The sequence below is a fragment of the Oncorhynchus masou genome, chromosome 13 (genome assembly GCF_036934945.1).
Source record: "Oncorhynchus masou masou isolate Uvic2021 chromosome 13, UVic_Omas_1.1, whole genome shotgun sequence".
In the NCBI taxonomy this organism is placed as follows: domain Eukaryota; kingdom Metazoa; phylum Chordata; class Actinopteri; order Salmoniformes; family Salmonidae; genus Oncorhynchus; species Oncorhynchus masou.
This window is the reverse complement of record NC_088224.1, coordinates 81585125-81601098: the sequence shown is the minus strand read 5'-3', so window position 1 is coordinate 81601098 and position 15974 is coordinate 81585125. Positions and strand designations below refer to the sequence as shown.

The 15974-nt window shown below is 45.9% G+C and overlaps 1 protein-coding gene across 1 annotated transcript in view; it reads right to left on the bottom strand.

The window, feature by feature from the left end:
- The window catches only part of LOC135553133 (roundabout homolog 1-like), a 331155-nt gene that overhangs the window by 105718 nt on the left and 209463 nt on the right, over positions 1-15974 (bottom strand). The window contains exons 5-6 of the mRNA XM_064985272.1: positions 15153-15291; positions 14725-14852 (exon numbers count right to left, since the gene is read on the bottom strand). Of these exons, the coding sequence (XP_064841344.1) occupies positions 14725-14852; positions 15153-15291 (267 nt within the window). The remainder of the gene's footprint in view (positions 1-14724; positions 14853-15152; positions 15292-15974) is intronic.

Genomic DNA, 15974 nt, shown 5'->3' with positions numbered 1-15974 from the left:
AGAGAGAGACAGTGAGAGTATTGACTGTGTGGTCTGGTAGAGAGAGACAGTGAGAGTATTGACTGTGTGGTCTGGTAGAGAGAGACAGTGAGAGTATTGACTGTGTGGTCTGGTAGAGAGAGACAGTGAGAGTATTGACTGTGTGGTCTGGTAGAGAGAGACAGTGAGAGTATTGACTGTGTGGTCTGGTAGAGAGAGACAGTGAGAGTATTGACTGTGTGGTCTAGTAGAGAGAGACAGTGAGAGTATTGACTGTGTGGTCTGGTAGAGAGAGACAGTGAGAGTATTGACTGTGTGGTCTAGTAGAGAGAGACAGTGAGAGTATTGACTGTGTGGTCTGGTAGAGAGAGACAGTGAGAGTATTGACTGTGTGGTCTAGTAGAGATTGACTGTGTGGTCTGGTAGAGAGAGACAGTGAGAGTATTGACTGTGTGGTCTAGTAGAGAGAGACAGTGAGAGTATTGACTGTGTGGTCTGGTAGAGAGAGACAGTGAGAGTATTGACTGTGTGGTCTGGTAGAGAGAGACAGTGAGAGTATTGACTGTGTGGTCTGGTAGAGAGAGACAGTGAGAGTATTGACTGTGTGGTCTAGTAGAGAGAGACAGTGAGAGTATTGACTGTGTGGTCTGGTAGAGAGAGACAGTGAGAGTATTGACTGTGTGGTCTGGTAGAGAGAGACAGTGAGAGTATTGACTGTGTGGTCTAGTAGAGAGAGACAGTGAGAGTATTGACTGTGTGGTCTGGTAGAGAGAGACAGTGAGAGTATTGACTGTGTGGTCTGGTAGAGAGAGACAGTGAGAGTATTGACTGTGTGGTCTAGTAGAGAGAGACAGTGAGAGTATTGACTGTGTGGTCTGGTAGAGAGAGACAGTGAGAGTATTGACTGTGTGGTCTGGTAGAGAGAGACAGTGAGAGTATTGACTGTGTGGTCTGGTAGAGAGAGACAGTGAGAGTATTGACTGTGTGGTCCAGTGGTAGAGAGAGACAGTGAGAGTATTGACTGTGTGGTCTGGTAGAGAGAGACAGTGAGAGTATTGACTGTGTGGTCTGGTAGAGAGAGACAGTGAGAGTATTGACTGTGTGGTCTGGTAGAGAGAGACAGTGAGAGTATTGACTGTGTGGTCTAGTAGAGAGAGACAGTGAGAGTATTGACTGTGTGGTCTAGTAGAGAGAGACAGTGAGAGTATTGACTGTGTCTGGTAGAGAGAGACAGTGAGAGTATTGACTGTGTGGTCTGGTAGAGAGAGACAGTGAGAGTATTGACTGTGTGGTCTGAGTAGAGAGAGACAGTGAGAGTATTGACTGTGTGGTCTGGTAGAGAGAGACAGTGAGAGTATTGACTGTGTGGTCTGGTAGAGAGAGACAGTGAGAGTATTGACTGTGTGGTCTGGTAGAGAGAGACAGTGAGAGTATTGACTGTGTGGTCTAGTAGAGAGAGACAGTGAGAGTATTGACTGTGTGGTCTGGTAGAGAGAGACAGTGAGAGTATTGAGACAGTGAGAGTATTGACTGTGTGGTCTGGTAGAGAGAGACAGTGAGAGTATTGACTGTGTGGTCTGGTAGAGAGAGACAGTGAGAGTATTGACTGTGTGGTCTAGTAGAGAGAGACAGTGAGAGTATTGACTGTGTGGTCTAGTAGAGAGAGACAGTGAGAGTATTGACTGTGTGGTCTGGTAGAGAGAGACAGTGAGAGTATTGACTGTGTGGTCTGGTAGAGAGAGACAGTGAGAGTATTGACTGTGTGGTCTGGTAGAGAGAGACAGTGAGAGTATTGACTGTGTGGTCTAGTAGAGAGAGACAGTGAGAGTATTGACTGTGTGGCCTGGTAGAGAGAGACAGTGAGAGTATTGACTGTGTGGCCTGGTAGAGAGAGACAGTGAGAGTTTTGAGTGTGTGGTCTAGTAGAGAGAGACAGTGAGAGTGTTGACTGTGTGGTCTAGTAGAGAGAGACAGTGAGAGTATTGACTGTGTGGTCTGGTAGAGAGAGACAGTGAGAGTATTGACTGTGTGGTCTGGTAGAGAGAGACAGTGAGAGTATTGACTGTGTGGTCTGGTAGAGAGAGACAGTGAGAGTATTGACTGTGGTCTAGTAGAGAGAGACAGTGAGAGTATTGACTGTGTGGCCTGGTAGAGAGAGACAGTGAGAGTATTGACTGTGTGGTCTGGTAGAGAGAGACAGTGAGAGTATTGACTGTGTGGTCTGGTAGAGAGAGACAGTGAGAGTATTGACTGTGGTCTAGTAGAGAGAGACAGTGAGAGTATTGACTGTGTGGTCTGGTAGAGAGAGACTGGTAGAGAGAGACAGTGAGAGTATTGACTGTGTGGTCTGGTAGAGAGAGACAGTGAGAGTATTGACTGTGTGGTCTGGTAGAGAGAGACAGTGAGAGTATTGACTGTGTGGTCTGGTAGAGAGAGACAGTGAGAGTATTGACTGTGTGGTCTGGTAGAGAGAGACAGTGAGAGTATTGACTGTGTGGTCTGGTAGAGAGAGACAGTGAGAGTATTGACTGTGTGGTCTGGTAGAGAGAGACAGTGAGAGTATTGACTGTGTGGTCTGGTAGAGAGAGACAGTGAGAGTATTGACTGTGTGGTCTGGTAGAGAGAGACAGTGAGAGTATTGACTGTGTGGTCTGGTAGAGAGAGACAGTGAGAGTATTGACTGTGTGGTCTGGTAGAGAGAGACAGTGAGAGTATTGACTGTGTGGCCTGGTAGAGAGAGACAGTGAGAGTATTGACTGTGTGGTCTGGTAGAGAGAGACAGTGAGAGTATTGACTGTGTGGTCTGGTAGAGAGAGACAGTGAGAGTATTGACTGTGTGGTCTGGTAGAGAGAGACAGTGAGAGTATTGACTGTGTGGTCCAGTGGTATTGACTGTGTGGTCTAGAGAGAGAGACAGTGAGAGTATTGACTGTGTGGTCTGGTAGAGAGAGACAGTGAGAGTATTGACTGTGTGGTCTGGTAGAGAGAGACAGTGAGAGTATTGACTGTGTGGTCTGGTAGAGAGAGACAGTGAGAGTATTGACTGTGTGGTCTAGTAGAGAGAGACAGTGAGAGTATTGACTGTGTGGTCTAGTAGAGAGAGACAGTGAGAGTATTGACTGTGTGGTCTGTAGAGAGAGACAGTGAGAGTATTGACTGTGTGGTCTGGTAGAGAGAGACAGTGAGAGTATTGACTGTGTGGTCTGGTAGAGAGAGACAGTGAGAGTATTGACTGTGTGGTCTGGTAGAGAGAGACAGTGAGAGTATTGACTGTGTGGTCTGGTAGAGAGAGACAGTGAGAGTATTGACTGTGTGGTCTAGTAGAGAGAGACAGTGAGAGTATTGACTGTGTGGTCTGGTAGAGAGAGACAGTGAGAGTATTGACTGTGTGGTCTAGTAGAGAGAGACAGTGAGAGTATTGACTGTGTGGTCTGGTAGAGAGAGACAGTGAGAGTATTGACTGTGTGGTCTGGTAGAGAGAGACAGTGAGAGTATTGACTGTGTGGTCTGGTAGAGAGAGACAGTGAGAGTATTGACTGTGTGGTCTGGTAGAGAGAGACAGTGAGAGTATTGACTGTGTGGTCTGGTAGAGAGAGACAGTGAGAGTATTGACTGTGTGGTCTAGTAGAGAGAGACAGTGAGAGTATTGACTGTGTGGTCTGGTAGAGAGAGACAGTGAGAGAGACAGTGATATTGACTGTGTGGTCTAGTAGAGAGAGACAGTGAGAGTATTGACTGTGTGGTCTAGTAGAGAGAGACAGTGAGAGTATTGACTGTGTGGTCTAGTAGAGAGAGACAGTGAGAGTATTGACTGTGTGGTCTAGTAGAGAGAGACAGTGAGAGTATTGACTGTGTGGTCTAGTAGAGAGAGACAGTGAGAGTATTGACTGTGTGGTCTGGTAGAGAGAGACAGTGAGAGTATTGACTGTGTGGTCTGGTAGAGAGAGACAGTGAGAGTATTGACTGTGTGGTCTGGTAGAGAGAGACAGTGAGAGTATTGACTGTGTGGTCTAGTAGAGAGAGACAGTGAGAGTATTGACTGTGTGGTCTGGTAGAGAGAGACAGTGAGAGTATTGACTGTGTGGTCTGGTAGAGAGAGACAGTGAGAGTATTGACTGTGTGGTCTGGTAGAGAGAGACAGTGAGAGTATTGACTGTGTGGTCTGGTAGAGAGAGACAGTGAGAGTATTGACTGTGTGGTCTAGTAGAGAGAGACAGTGAGAGTATTGACTGTGTGGTCTAGTAGAGAGAGACAGTGAGAGTATTGACTGTGTGGTCTGGTAGAGAGAGACAGTGAGAGTATTGACTGTGTGGTCTAGTAGAGAGAGACAGTGAGAGTATTGACTGTGTGGTCTAGTAGAGAGAGACAGTGAGAGTATTGACTGTGTGGTCTGGTAGAGACAGTGAGAGTATTGACTGTGTGGTCTAGTAGAGAGAGACAGTGAGAGTATTGACTGTGTGGTCTGGTAGAGAGATACAGTGAGAGTATTGACTGTGTGGTCTGGTAGAGAGAGACAGTGAGAGTATTGACTGTGTGGCCTGGTAGAGAGAGACAGTGAGAGTATTGACTGTGTGGTCTAGTAGAGAGAGACAGTGAGAGTATTGACTGTGTGGTCTGGTAGAGAGAGACAGTGAGAGTATTGACTGTGTGGTCTGGTAGACTGTGTGGTCTGGTAGAGACAGTGAGAGTATTGACTGTGTGGTCTAGTAGAGAGAGACAGTGAGAGTATTGACTGTGTGGTCTGGTAGAGAGAGACAGTGAGAGTATTGACTGTGTGGTCCAGTGGTATTGACTGTGTGGTCTAGTAGAGAGAGACAGTGAGAGTATTGACTGTGTGGTCTGGTAGAGAGAGACAGTGAGAGTATTGACTGTGTGGTCTGGTAGAGAGAGACAGTGAGAGTATTGACTGTGTGGTCTAGTAGAGAGAGACAGTGAGAGTATTGACTGTGTGGTCTAGTAGAGAGAGACAGTGAGAGTATTGACTGTGTGGTCTGGTAGAGAGAGACAGTGAGAGTATTGACTGTGTGGTCTGAGAGTATTGACTGTGTGGTCTAGTAGACAGTGAGAGTATTGACTGTGTGGTCTAGTAGAGAGAGACAGTGAGAGTATTGACTGTGTGGTCTGGTAGAGAGAGACAGTGAGAGTATTGACTGTGTGGTCTAGTAGAGAGAGACAGTGAGAGTATTGACTGTGTGGTCTGGTAGAGACAGTGAGACAGTGAGAGTATTGACTGTGTGGTCTGGTAGAGAGAGACAGTGAGAGTATTGACTGTGTGGTCTGGTAGAGAGAGACAGTGAGAGTATTGACTGTGTGGTCTAGTAGAGAGAGACAGTGAGAGTATTGACTGTGTGGTCTGGTAGAGAGAGACAGTGAGAGTATTGACTGTGTGGTCTGGTAGAGAGAGACAGTGAGAGTATTGACTGTGTGGTCTAGTAGAGAGAGACAGTGAGAGTATTGACTGTGTGGTCTGGTAGAGAGAGACAGTGAGAGTATTGACTGTGTGGTCTAGTAGAGAGAGACAGTGAGAGTATTGACTGTGTGGTCTGGTAGAGAGAGACAGTGAGAGTATTGACTGTGTGGTCTGGTAGAGAGAGACAGTGAGAGTATTGACTGTGTGGTCTGGTAGAGAGAGACAGTGAGAGTATTGACTGTGTGGTCTGGTAGTAGAGAGAGTATTGACTGTGTGGTCTGGTAGTGTGAGAGTATTGACTGTGTGGTCTGGTAGAGAGAGACAGTAGAGAGACAGTATTGACTGTGTGGTCTAGTAGAGAGAGACAGTGAGAGTATTGACTGTGTGGTCTGGTAGAGAGAGACAGTGAGAGTATTGACTGTGTGGTCTGGTAGAGAGAGACAGTGAGAGTATTGACTGTGTGGTCTGGTAGAGAGAGACAGTGAGAGTATTGACTGTGTGGTCTGGTAGAGAGAGACAGTGAGAGTATTGACTGTGTGGTCTGGTAGAGAGAGACAGTGAGAGTATTGACTGTGTGGTCTGGTAGTAGAGAGAGAGAGAGAGACAGTGAGAGTATTGACTGTGTGGTCTGGTAGAGAGAGACAGTGAGAGTATTGACTGTGTGGTCTAGTAGAGAGAGACAGTGAGAGTATTGACTGTGTGGTCTAGTAGAGAGAGACAGTGAGAGTATTGACTGTGTGGTCTAGTAGAGAGAGACAGTGAGAGTATTGACTGTGTGGTCTAGTAGAGAGAGACAGTGAGAGTATTGACTGTGTGGTCTAGTAGAGAGAGACAGTGAGAGTATTGACTGTGTGGTCTGGTAGAGAGAGACAGTGAGAGTATTGACTGTGTGGTCTGGTAGAGAGAGACAGTGAGAGTATTGACTGTGTGGTCTGGTAGAGAGAGACTGGTAGAGAGAGAGACAGTGAGAGTATTGACTGTGTGGTCTAGTAGAGAGAGACAGTGAGAGTATTGACTGTGTGGTCTGGTAGAGAGAGACAGTGAGAGTATTGACTGTGTGGTCTGGTAGAGAGAGACAGTGAGAGTATTGACTGTGTGGTCTGGTAGAGAGAGACAGTGAGAGTATTGACTGTGTGGTCTGGTAGAGAGAGACAGTGAGAGTATTGACTGTGTGGTCTAGTAGAGAGAGACAGTGAGAGTATTGACTGTGTGGTCTAGTAGAGAGAGACAGTGAGAGTATTGACTGTGTGGTCTGGTAGAGAGAGACAGTGAGAGTATTGACTGTGTGGTCTAGTAGAGAGAGACAGTGAGAGTATTGACTGTGTGGTCTAGTAGAGAGAGACAGTGAGAGTATTGACTGTGTGGTCTGGTAGAGACAGTGAGAGTATTGACTGTGTGGTCTAGTAGAGAGAGACAGTGAGAGTATTGACTGTGTGGTCTGGTAGAGAGATACAGTGAGAGTATTGACTGTGTGGTCTGGTAGAGAGAGACAGTGAGAGTATTGACTGTGTGGCCTGGTAGAGAGAGACAGTGAGAGTATTGACTGTGTGGTCTAGTAGAGAGAGACAGTGAGAGTATTGACTGTGTGGTCTGGTAGAGAGAGACAGTGAGAGTATTGACTGTGTGGCCTGGTAGAGAGATACAGTGAGAGTATTGACTGTGTGGTCTGGTAGAGAGAGACAGTGAGAGTATTGACTGTGTGGTCTAGTAGAGAGAGACAGTGAGAGTATTGACTGTGTGGTCTGGTAGAGAGAGACAGTGAGAGTATTGACTGTGTGGTCTGGTAGAGAGAGACAGTGAGAGTATTGACTGTGTGGTCTGGTAGAGAGAGACAGTGAGAGTATTGACTGTGTGGTCTAGTAGAGAGAGACAGTGAGAGTATTGACTGTGTGGTCTGGTAGAGAGAGACAGTGAGAGTATTGACTGTGTGGTCTGGTAGAGAGAGACAGTGAGAGTATTGACTCTGAGGTCTAGTAGAGAGAGACAGTGAGAGTATTGACTGTGTGGTCTAGTAGAGAGAGACAGTGAGAGTATTGACTGTGTGGTCTAGTAGAGAGAGACAGTGAGAGTATTGACTCTGAGGTCTAGTAGAGAGAGACAGTGAGAGTATTGACTGTGTGGTCTAGTAGAGAGAGACAGTGAGAGTATTGACTCTGAGGTCTAGTAGAGAGAGACAGTGAGAGTATTGACTGTGTGGTCTAGTAGAGAGAGACAGTGAGAGTATTGACTGTGTGGTCTAGTAGAGAGAGACAGTGAGAGTATTGACTGTGTGGTCTGGTAGAGAGAGACAGTGAGAGTATTGACTGTGTGGTCTAGTAGAGAGAGACAGTGAGAGTATTGACTGTGTGGTCTGGTAGAGAGAGACAGTGAGAGTATTGACTGTGTGGTCTGGTAGAGAGAGACAGTGAGAGTATTGACTGTGTGGTCTAGTAGAGAGAGACAGTGAGAGTATTGACTGTGTGGTCTAGTAGAGAGAGACAGTGAGAGTATTGACTGTGTGGTCTAGTAGAGAGAGACAGTGAGAGTATTGACTGTGTGGTCTAGTAGAGAGAGACAGTGAGAGTATTGACTGTGTGGTCTAGTAGAGAGAGACAGTGAGAGTATTGACTGTGTGGTCTAGTAGAGAGAGACAGTGAGAGTATTGACTGTGTGGTCTAGTAGAGAGAGACAGTGAGAGTATTGACTGTGTGGTCTAGTAGAGAGAGACAGTGAGAGTATTGACTGTGTGGTCTGGTAGAGAGAGACAGTGAGAGTATTGACTGTGTGGTCTGGTAGAGAGAGACAGTGAGAGTATTGACTCTGAGGTCTGGTAGAGAGAGGCAGTGAGAGTATTGACTGTGTGGTCTAGTAGAGAGAGACAGTGAAAGTATTGACTGTGTGGTCTAGTAGAGAGAGACAGTGAGAGTATTGACTGTGTGGTCTAGTAGAGAGAGACAGTGAGAGTATTGACTGTGTGGTCTAGTAGAGAGAGACAGTGAGAGTATTGACTGTGTGGTCTGGTAGAGAGAGACAGTGAGAGTATTGACTGTGTGGTCTGGTAGAGAGAGACAGTGAGAGTATTGACTGTGTGGTCTGGTAGAGAGAGACAGTGAGAGTATTGACTGTGTGGTCTGGTAGAGACAGTGAGAGTATTGACTGTGTGGTCTGGTAGAGAGAGGCAGTGAGAGTATTGACTGTGTGGTCTGGTAGAGAGAGACAGTGAGAGTATTGACTCTGTGATCTGGTAGAGAGAGACAGTGAGAGTATTGAATCTGTGGTCTGGTAGAGAGAGACAGTGAGAGTATTGACTGTGTGGTCTAGTAGAGAGAGACAGTGAGAGTATTGACTGTGTGGTCTAGTAGAGAGAGACAGTGAGAGTATTGACTGTGTGGTCTAGTAGAGAGAGACAGTGAGAGTATTGACTGTGTGGTCTGGTAGAGAGAGGCAGTGAGAGTATTGACTGTGTGGTCTAGTAGAGAGAGACAGTGAGAGTATTGACTGTGTGGTCTAGTAGAGAGAGACAGTGAGAGTATTGACTGTGTGGTCTGGTAGAGAGAGACAGTGAGAATATTGACTGTGTGGTCTAGTAGAGAGAGACAGTGAGAGTATTGACTGTGTGGTCTAGTAGAGAGAGACAGTGAGAGTATTGACTGTGTGGTCTAGTAGAGAGAGACCGTGAGAGTATTGACTGTGGTCTAGTAGAGAGAGACAGTGAGAGTATTGACTGTGTGGTCTGGTAGAGAGAGACAGTGAGAGTATTGACTGTGTGGTCTGGTAGAGAGAGACAGTGAGAGTATTGACTGTGTGGTCTAGTAGAGAGAGACAGTGAGAGTATTGACTGTGAGGTCTGGTAGAGAGAGACAGTGAGAGTATTGACTGTGTGGTCTAGTAGAGAGAGACAGTGAGAGTATTGACTGTGTGGTCTGGTAGAGAGAGACAGTGAGAGTATTGACTGTGTGGTCTGGTAGAGAGAGACAGTGAGAGTATTGACTGTGTGGTCTAGTAGAGAGAGACAGTGAGAGTATTGACTGTGTGGTCTAGTAGAGAGAGACAGTGAGAGTACTGACTGTGTGGTCTAGTAGAGAGAGACAGTGAGAGTATTGACTGTGTGGTCTGGTAGAGAGAGACAGTGAGAGTATTGACTGTGTGGTCTAGTAGAGAGAGACAGTGAGAGTATTGACTGTGTGGTCTAGTAGAGAGAGACAGTGAGAGTATTGACTGTGTGGTCTAGTAGAGAGAGACAGTGAGAGTATTGACTGTGTGGTCTAGTAGAGAGAGACAGTGAGAGTATTGACTGTGTGGTCTAGTAGAGAGAGACAGTGAGAGTATTGACTGTGTGGTCTGGTAGAGAGAGACAGTGAGAGTATTGACTGTGTGGCCTGGTAGAGAGAGACAGTGAGAGTATTGACTGTGTGGTCTGGTAGAGAGAGACAGTGAGAGTATTGACTGTGTGGTCTAGTAGAGAGAGACCGTGAGAGTATTGACTGTGTGGTCTGGTAGAGAGAGACAGTGAGAGTATTGACTGTGTGGTCTAGTAGAGAGAGACAGTGAGAGTATTGACTGTGTGGTCTGGTAGAGAGAGACAGTGAGAGTATTGACTGTGTGGTCTGGTAGAGAGAGACAGTGAGAGTATTGACTGTGTGGTCTGGTAGAGAGAGACAGTGATAGTATTGACTGTGTGGTCTGGTAGAGAGAGACAGTGAGAGTATTGCCTGTGTGGTCTGGTAGAGAGAGACAGTGAGAGTATTGACTGTGTGGTCTGGTAGAGAGAGACAGTGAGAGTATTGACTGTGTGGTCTAGTAGAGAGAGACAGTGAGAGTATTGACTGTGTGGTCTGGTAGAGAGAGACAGTGAGAGTATTGACTGTGTGGTCTGGTAGAGAGAGACAGTGAGAGTATTGACTGTGTGGTCTGGTAGAGAGAGACAGTGAGAGTATTGACTGTGTGGTCTGGTAGAGAGAGACAGTGAGAGTATTGACTGTGTGGTCTAGTAGAGAGAGACAGTGAGAGTATTGACTGTGTGGTCTGGTAGAGAGAGACAGTGAGAGTATTGACTGTGTGGTCTAGTAGAGAGAGACAGTGAGAGTATTGACTGTGTGGTCTAGTAGAGAGAGACAGTGAGAGTATTGACTGTGTGGTCTAGTAGAGAGAGACAGTGAGAGTATTGACTGTGTGGTCTAGTAGAGAGAGACAGTGAGAGTATTGACTGTGTGGTCTGGTAGAGAGAGACAGTGAGAGTATTGACTGTGTGGTCTGGTAGAGAGAGACAGTGAGAGTATTGACTGTGTGGTCTGGTAGAGAGAGACAGTGAGAGTATTGACTGTGTGGTCTAGTAGAGAGAGACAGTGAGAGTATTGACTGTGTGGTCTGGCCTCTAACAGCTTGTTCTGGGTCTACAGTATATCATCATCCTGCTTACTTTATTCATATGAGAACAGCTGATTAGGAGAAGGCTCTGCTGTGCACATTGTAGTGGGTGTATGATGTAGGTTCCCCTTTCTAACTCTCTCTGGTAGTTTAGGCAACACTTCTCCCATTCCAGTCCCTTTCCATGGGTTGTTAGTAAAGCCACTCTTGGGGCTTCCATTCCATTCAAGTCCTTTCCACAAATAAATCTCAACTAATGGGAAAATGACCAGCGAAGAGAAGCCCACTGGTCCTCTGCATTGTTTTACCAGTGATACTAGAATACAGTATTCCCATTCTAATGGTGAATATCCCCATATCCCCATGTAGTTTCCTTAACAAAACACAAACACCACCACAGAACCATAATGTCTATATCTGATATCTCTGTACTGAATGACTAAAGCTACACATTCTCATCTGGTGTAGATGAATGATTTGACAATGAAACAGTAAATCTAACCAAGCCCATGGCCTGGTCATTTATGTGTTTCTTACATCAATAAATGGAATATTTGACTTGAGGTGTTTATATGTCCAGAGAGAGGAGGTGTAACAGACAGGCAAAACACGTGTGTAAAACATTCACTGATTAAGTTAGTAATGAGAGCAGAGCAGTGAGAAAGATAAATATCTCTGGGCGCCACAGCACAATGCTGACATTGTTCACTGAGGATCTGGCCATGTGAGGTGTGAAGAACAAAACCTCTGTCTGTCCATTCTGGAATGAATGGGCCAAACGAACCAGCACATAACTCTTTTAAGATTTCACTTTAGAGTCGTGATAAATTATTTAAACACTTTCGATTCAAGCAAAAACGATTAAAATGAATATACTGTTCACATAACATACTGTAATCACAAAAATGTTGAATCATGTTCCATGCTATAGCTCGCAATACTGTGATGCTGTGAACTTTCCTTCTCGATGCAAGCCATGTTTAAATGGCTCTTCAGTACCCTCATCTGGGAGTTACTGGCAGAGCATTGAATTATCAGAACATTTACATGACTTCCACAGAAGCAGACAATCTGATTTACTCCAGTGTAACACGTCGTCTGAGCCAACCAATCACTACCACTGAAATGACATTAAACCAGTGGCAACTGTCTAAGAAATGTTACGCGATGCATCAGCAACCTTCCTTTCCTGACTGTTGTTAAACAACATGTTACTTGTGCCTTAATCTATCCCTTATTGTTTCTTCCTCCCATCTTGTGGTCCTCAGTGATCTGATGGGACACACATGATTGTAGGATCGATAACACGTATGACAGATCAGTCATTCCATGTGCTAGCTCTCCTGACAAGCATCAGGCCGGTTACAAATACCACATGACGAAATCTGCCACTGTTCTGCTTCTCTTTTTTCTCTCTCTCTCTTTCATTTGCCATCTACTCCTGTCTTGCCCTATTCAGACCTACAATTACCCAGCTTTTCATTCCTTAAGCTTGCCCATGTCCTGCAATTAGGAGCATACAATTTCCTGGCTTGGACGGTGGCCTGCTTGTCTTTAACTAGCTATCCTCTCTCCTTCCCTCCATCAGTGTCCAGGCCCTCCCTGGTCTCTCTGCCATCCGAGCTGGCCTCACCATGTCCCTGGCCAGGCTGACTGGAGATCAGAGATCAGTGCCAGAGGCTCTGTGGCTCACACCCCACACTAAATGAAGCTTGGTATGGAGAGCTAAGGCTAAGGTTTTTTATATTTTTATATATAACTACGGTCTAGAATTTTCCTGATGGTATTATATGGTAAGGAAGAACTGGCTGTATGGAGGACTTCATCGAGAGGTCAGAAAGAGCTTGGTAAAATGAGGACCGGGCTTGGTAAAATGAGGACCGGGCTTGGTAAAATGAGGCTTTGATCATATCGGCACAAACAAACCAAAGTCACACATCTGTTGATTTCTTAAACTTTTTTTGTGAGATACCTTACCACATCCTGCATGCCTCCACTAATACAGGGTCTAACCTCATCCTGCATGCTTCCTCTAATACAGGGTCTAACCTCATCCTGCATGCTTCCTCTATTACAGGGTCTTACCTCATCCTGCATGCCTCCTCTAATACAGGGTCTTACCTCATCCTGCATGCTTCCTCTAATACAGGGTCTTACCTCATCCTGCATGCTTCCTCTAATATAGGGTCTTACCTCATCCTGCATGCCTCCTCTAATACAGGGTCTAACCTCATCCTGCATGCCTCCTCTAATACAGGGTCTTACCTCATCCTGCATGCCTCCTCTAATACAGGGTCTTACCTCATCCTGCATGCCTCCACTAATACAGGGTCTTACCTCATCCTGCATGCCTCCTCTATTACAGGGTCTTACCTCATCCTGCATGCCTCCTTTAATACAGGGTCTTACCTCATCCTGCATGCCTCCTTTAATACAGGGTCTTACCTCATCCTGCATGCCTCCTCTAATACAGGGTCTTACCTCATCCTGCATGCCTCCTCTAATACAGGGTCTTACCTCATCCTGCATGCCTCCACTATTACAGGGTCTTACCTCATCCTGCATGCCTCCTCTATTACAGGGTCTTACCTCATCCTGCATGCCTCCTTTAATACAGGGTCTTACCTCATCCTGCATGCCTCCTTTAATACAGGGTCTTACCTCATCCTGCATGCCTCCTCTAATACAGGGTCTTACCTCATCCTGCATGCCTCCTCTAATACAGGGTCTTACCTCATCCTGCATGCCTCCTCTAATACTCCTCTAATACACCTCTAAAGCATGTGAGATAAGATGCTGCTTATGAGGTCATACAGAATAGACGGGTCAAATTCAAATGTCCAGTCTCTTCATAGTGCTCGAGGACTGCTGGGAATACAATTTTATACATCTGACCTCACCATACAAACATTTACACCCCCCCCCCCCCCCCACACACACACACACCCTCCACCCCCTATCTACCTCATCCAGCCTCAATTCCCATCTTGTTCTGCTCCAGTGTTAAGTCACTTCAACCCCTTAATTATGCACCTCCACACCCTCCTTACCCCATCCCCCATCCCCTGTGCACTGAACCACCTTCCATCCCCTACCCCCTCTCCTCCTCCCCTGCACCCCAATATTCCCATTACCTTGTTGTTAAATGACCCCAGTGTTCCCCCTGCTTGCCTCCCAGGAGGGTTTAGGGTTGGGGGGATCCAGGCCCCCTTGTCTACTGAATGACTCCTTTCTGAGTGTTCACACTCTGTGACCAGCTGCTTTCTATTCTCACTGTGTTAGTAGGATGTACAATGGAGAGAGACACACAGAGGCTTCCCACAGGCCTACCACTGATACAGCACATCTTAAACATGACCAGAGAGCTGCCTCTAAAGGAATGCCCTCGCTCCTATGGGTGCCGCAAATGGAATTGATTATCATTGAGCTCCCATGTGTAAAGTGTAGGAGGATCTATGGATTTTCAGATGACCTTTATTAGAAATCAATCAGCTAATTGAGAGAGAACGGGTGAAAGTAATAACCTTTCAGGCTCCAGAATTGGGTGTATAATAGCAGTGCGGTTGAGCTAAATTACATCTAAGGTGCTAAAACTCCCCGTAACAAATACAACTAGAGAGACTTAAACATGTGGAACAATCAATATACCTTTCAGCAATAGAGGCTCAACAACAGGGCTAAGTACCGTAACAATGTACAATATTTTCAAGATAGCTGGTGCATTGGCCTCTCCTTGGTAAACATGTACAGCAGAGTTAGCCAAACTCGGTCCTCAGGACCCCAAGTCGTCCACGTTTAGTTTTTTGCCCTAGCACTACACAGCTGATTCAAATAAACAATTAATCATCACGCTTTGATCATTTGAATCAGCTGTGTAGTGTTAGGGCAAAAAACTAAACGTGCACCCCTTGGTGTCCCGAGGACCAAGTTTGGGAAATGCTGATGTAAAGTATTTTACTAGAGTAAGTAACATAGTTGTGTGGTCTTACCGTGGACGGTGAGGGTGGCCGACGCCTCCGCCCTGCCCACCATGTTCTCTGCCACGCAGGTGTAAGAACCCATATCTGCAGAGGTCAGACGACGGATCTTCAGGGTGTGGTCCTCACGGATCTCATATCTGGAATACACACAGGTAGTCAGTCAAACGGGCACACGCACGCCCACACACACGCACACACACACACACACACACACACACACACACACACACACACACACACACACACACACACACACACACACACACACACACACACACACACACACACACACACACACACACTTACACTCATACCTTACTGTAAAGGCACACATGCTGATCATCAGACAGACACAAGGGTGTGAGGGATGAAATAGAGCGATATAGGGATTGTGCTGTAATAAAGGTGGCCAGAAGATGAGTCATACAGTACAGTACCTTCCCTTAGGCAGCTCTCCGTCCTCTTTCCTCCAGCGGACGGTGGGAACTGGGTCGCCCCGGGCCTCACACCTGAACTCCACGCTCTGGTCCACCAGCACCACCTGGCTGCCGGGACGCTTCACAAAGCTGGGTCGCTCTGCAGAGAGAGATGACATAGCACGGAACTATTCAGTACTTGGTCTACAGTATGTCAGTACACTGTATCTGCAGTCATACAGGATAGTATAGCATAGTATAGTATAATATACAGTGCCCTCTTGAATTGTTGGTGCCCTTGGTAAATATGAACTAAAAAGGCTATGAAAAAATGTCAGTTGTTTATCAGCTTGACCTTACATTAAAAATATCATATGCATCTAATCTTTATTTGAGTTAAAATTGTTCAAAGAAAAAAAAAATATCAACAAGAAATGTTTTTTGTTTTTTTTTCAGAAACATGCCTGCCACAATTACTGGCACCGCTACAAATGATGATGAACAAAACAATCAAATTGATGTGTATTCCGATTAAGATTTCTGTGAACTCTTAAGTGGTCCAGCCACGACTTCCCTGTTTCACTGGGGTATAAATATGAGGTGACACACAGGCTAAACCCCCTTACTCATCCATCAACATGGGAAAGGCCAGACAACACACAAACAAAATGAGACAAAAGGATATTGACCTTCACAAATCAGGAAATTGTTATAAAAAGAGAGATATCTACACAGCTGAAAAAACACATCTCCACTATTAGGGGCAATAACTAGAACATTGTCAACAACTGGAGCTGTGACCAACCTGCCTGGAAGAGACACAAGTGTATTTTGCCTCCACAC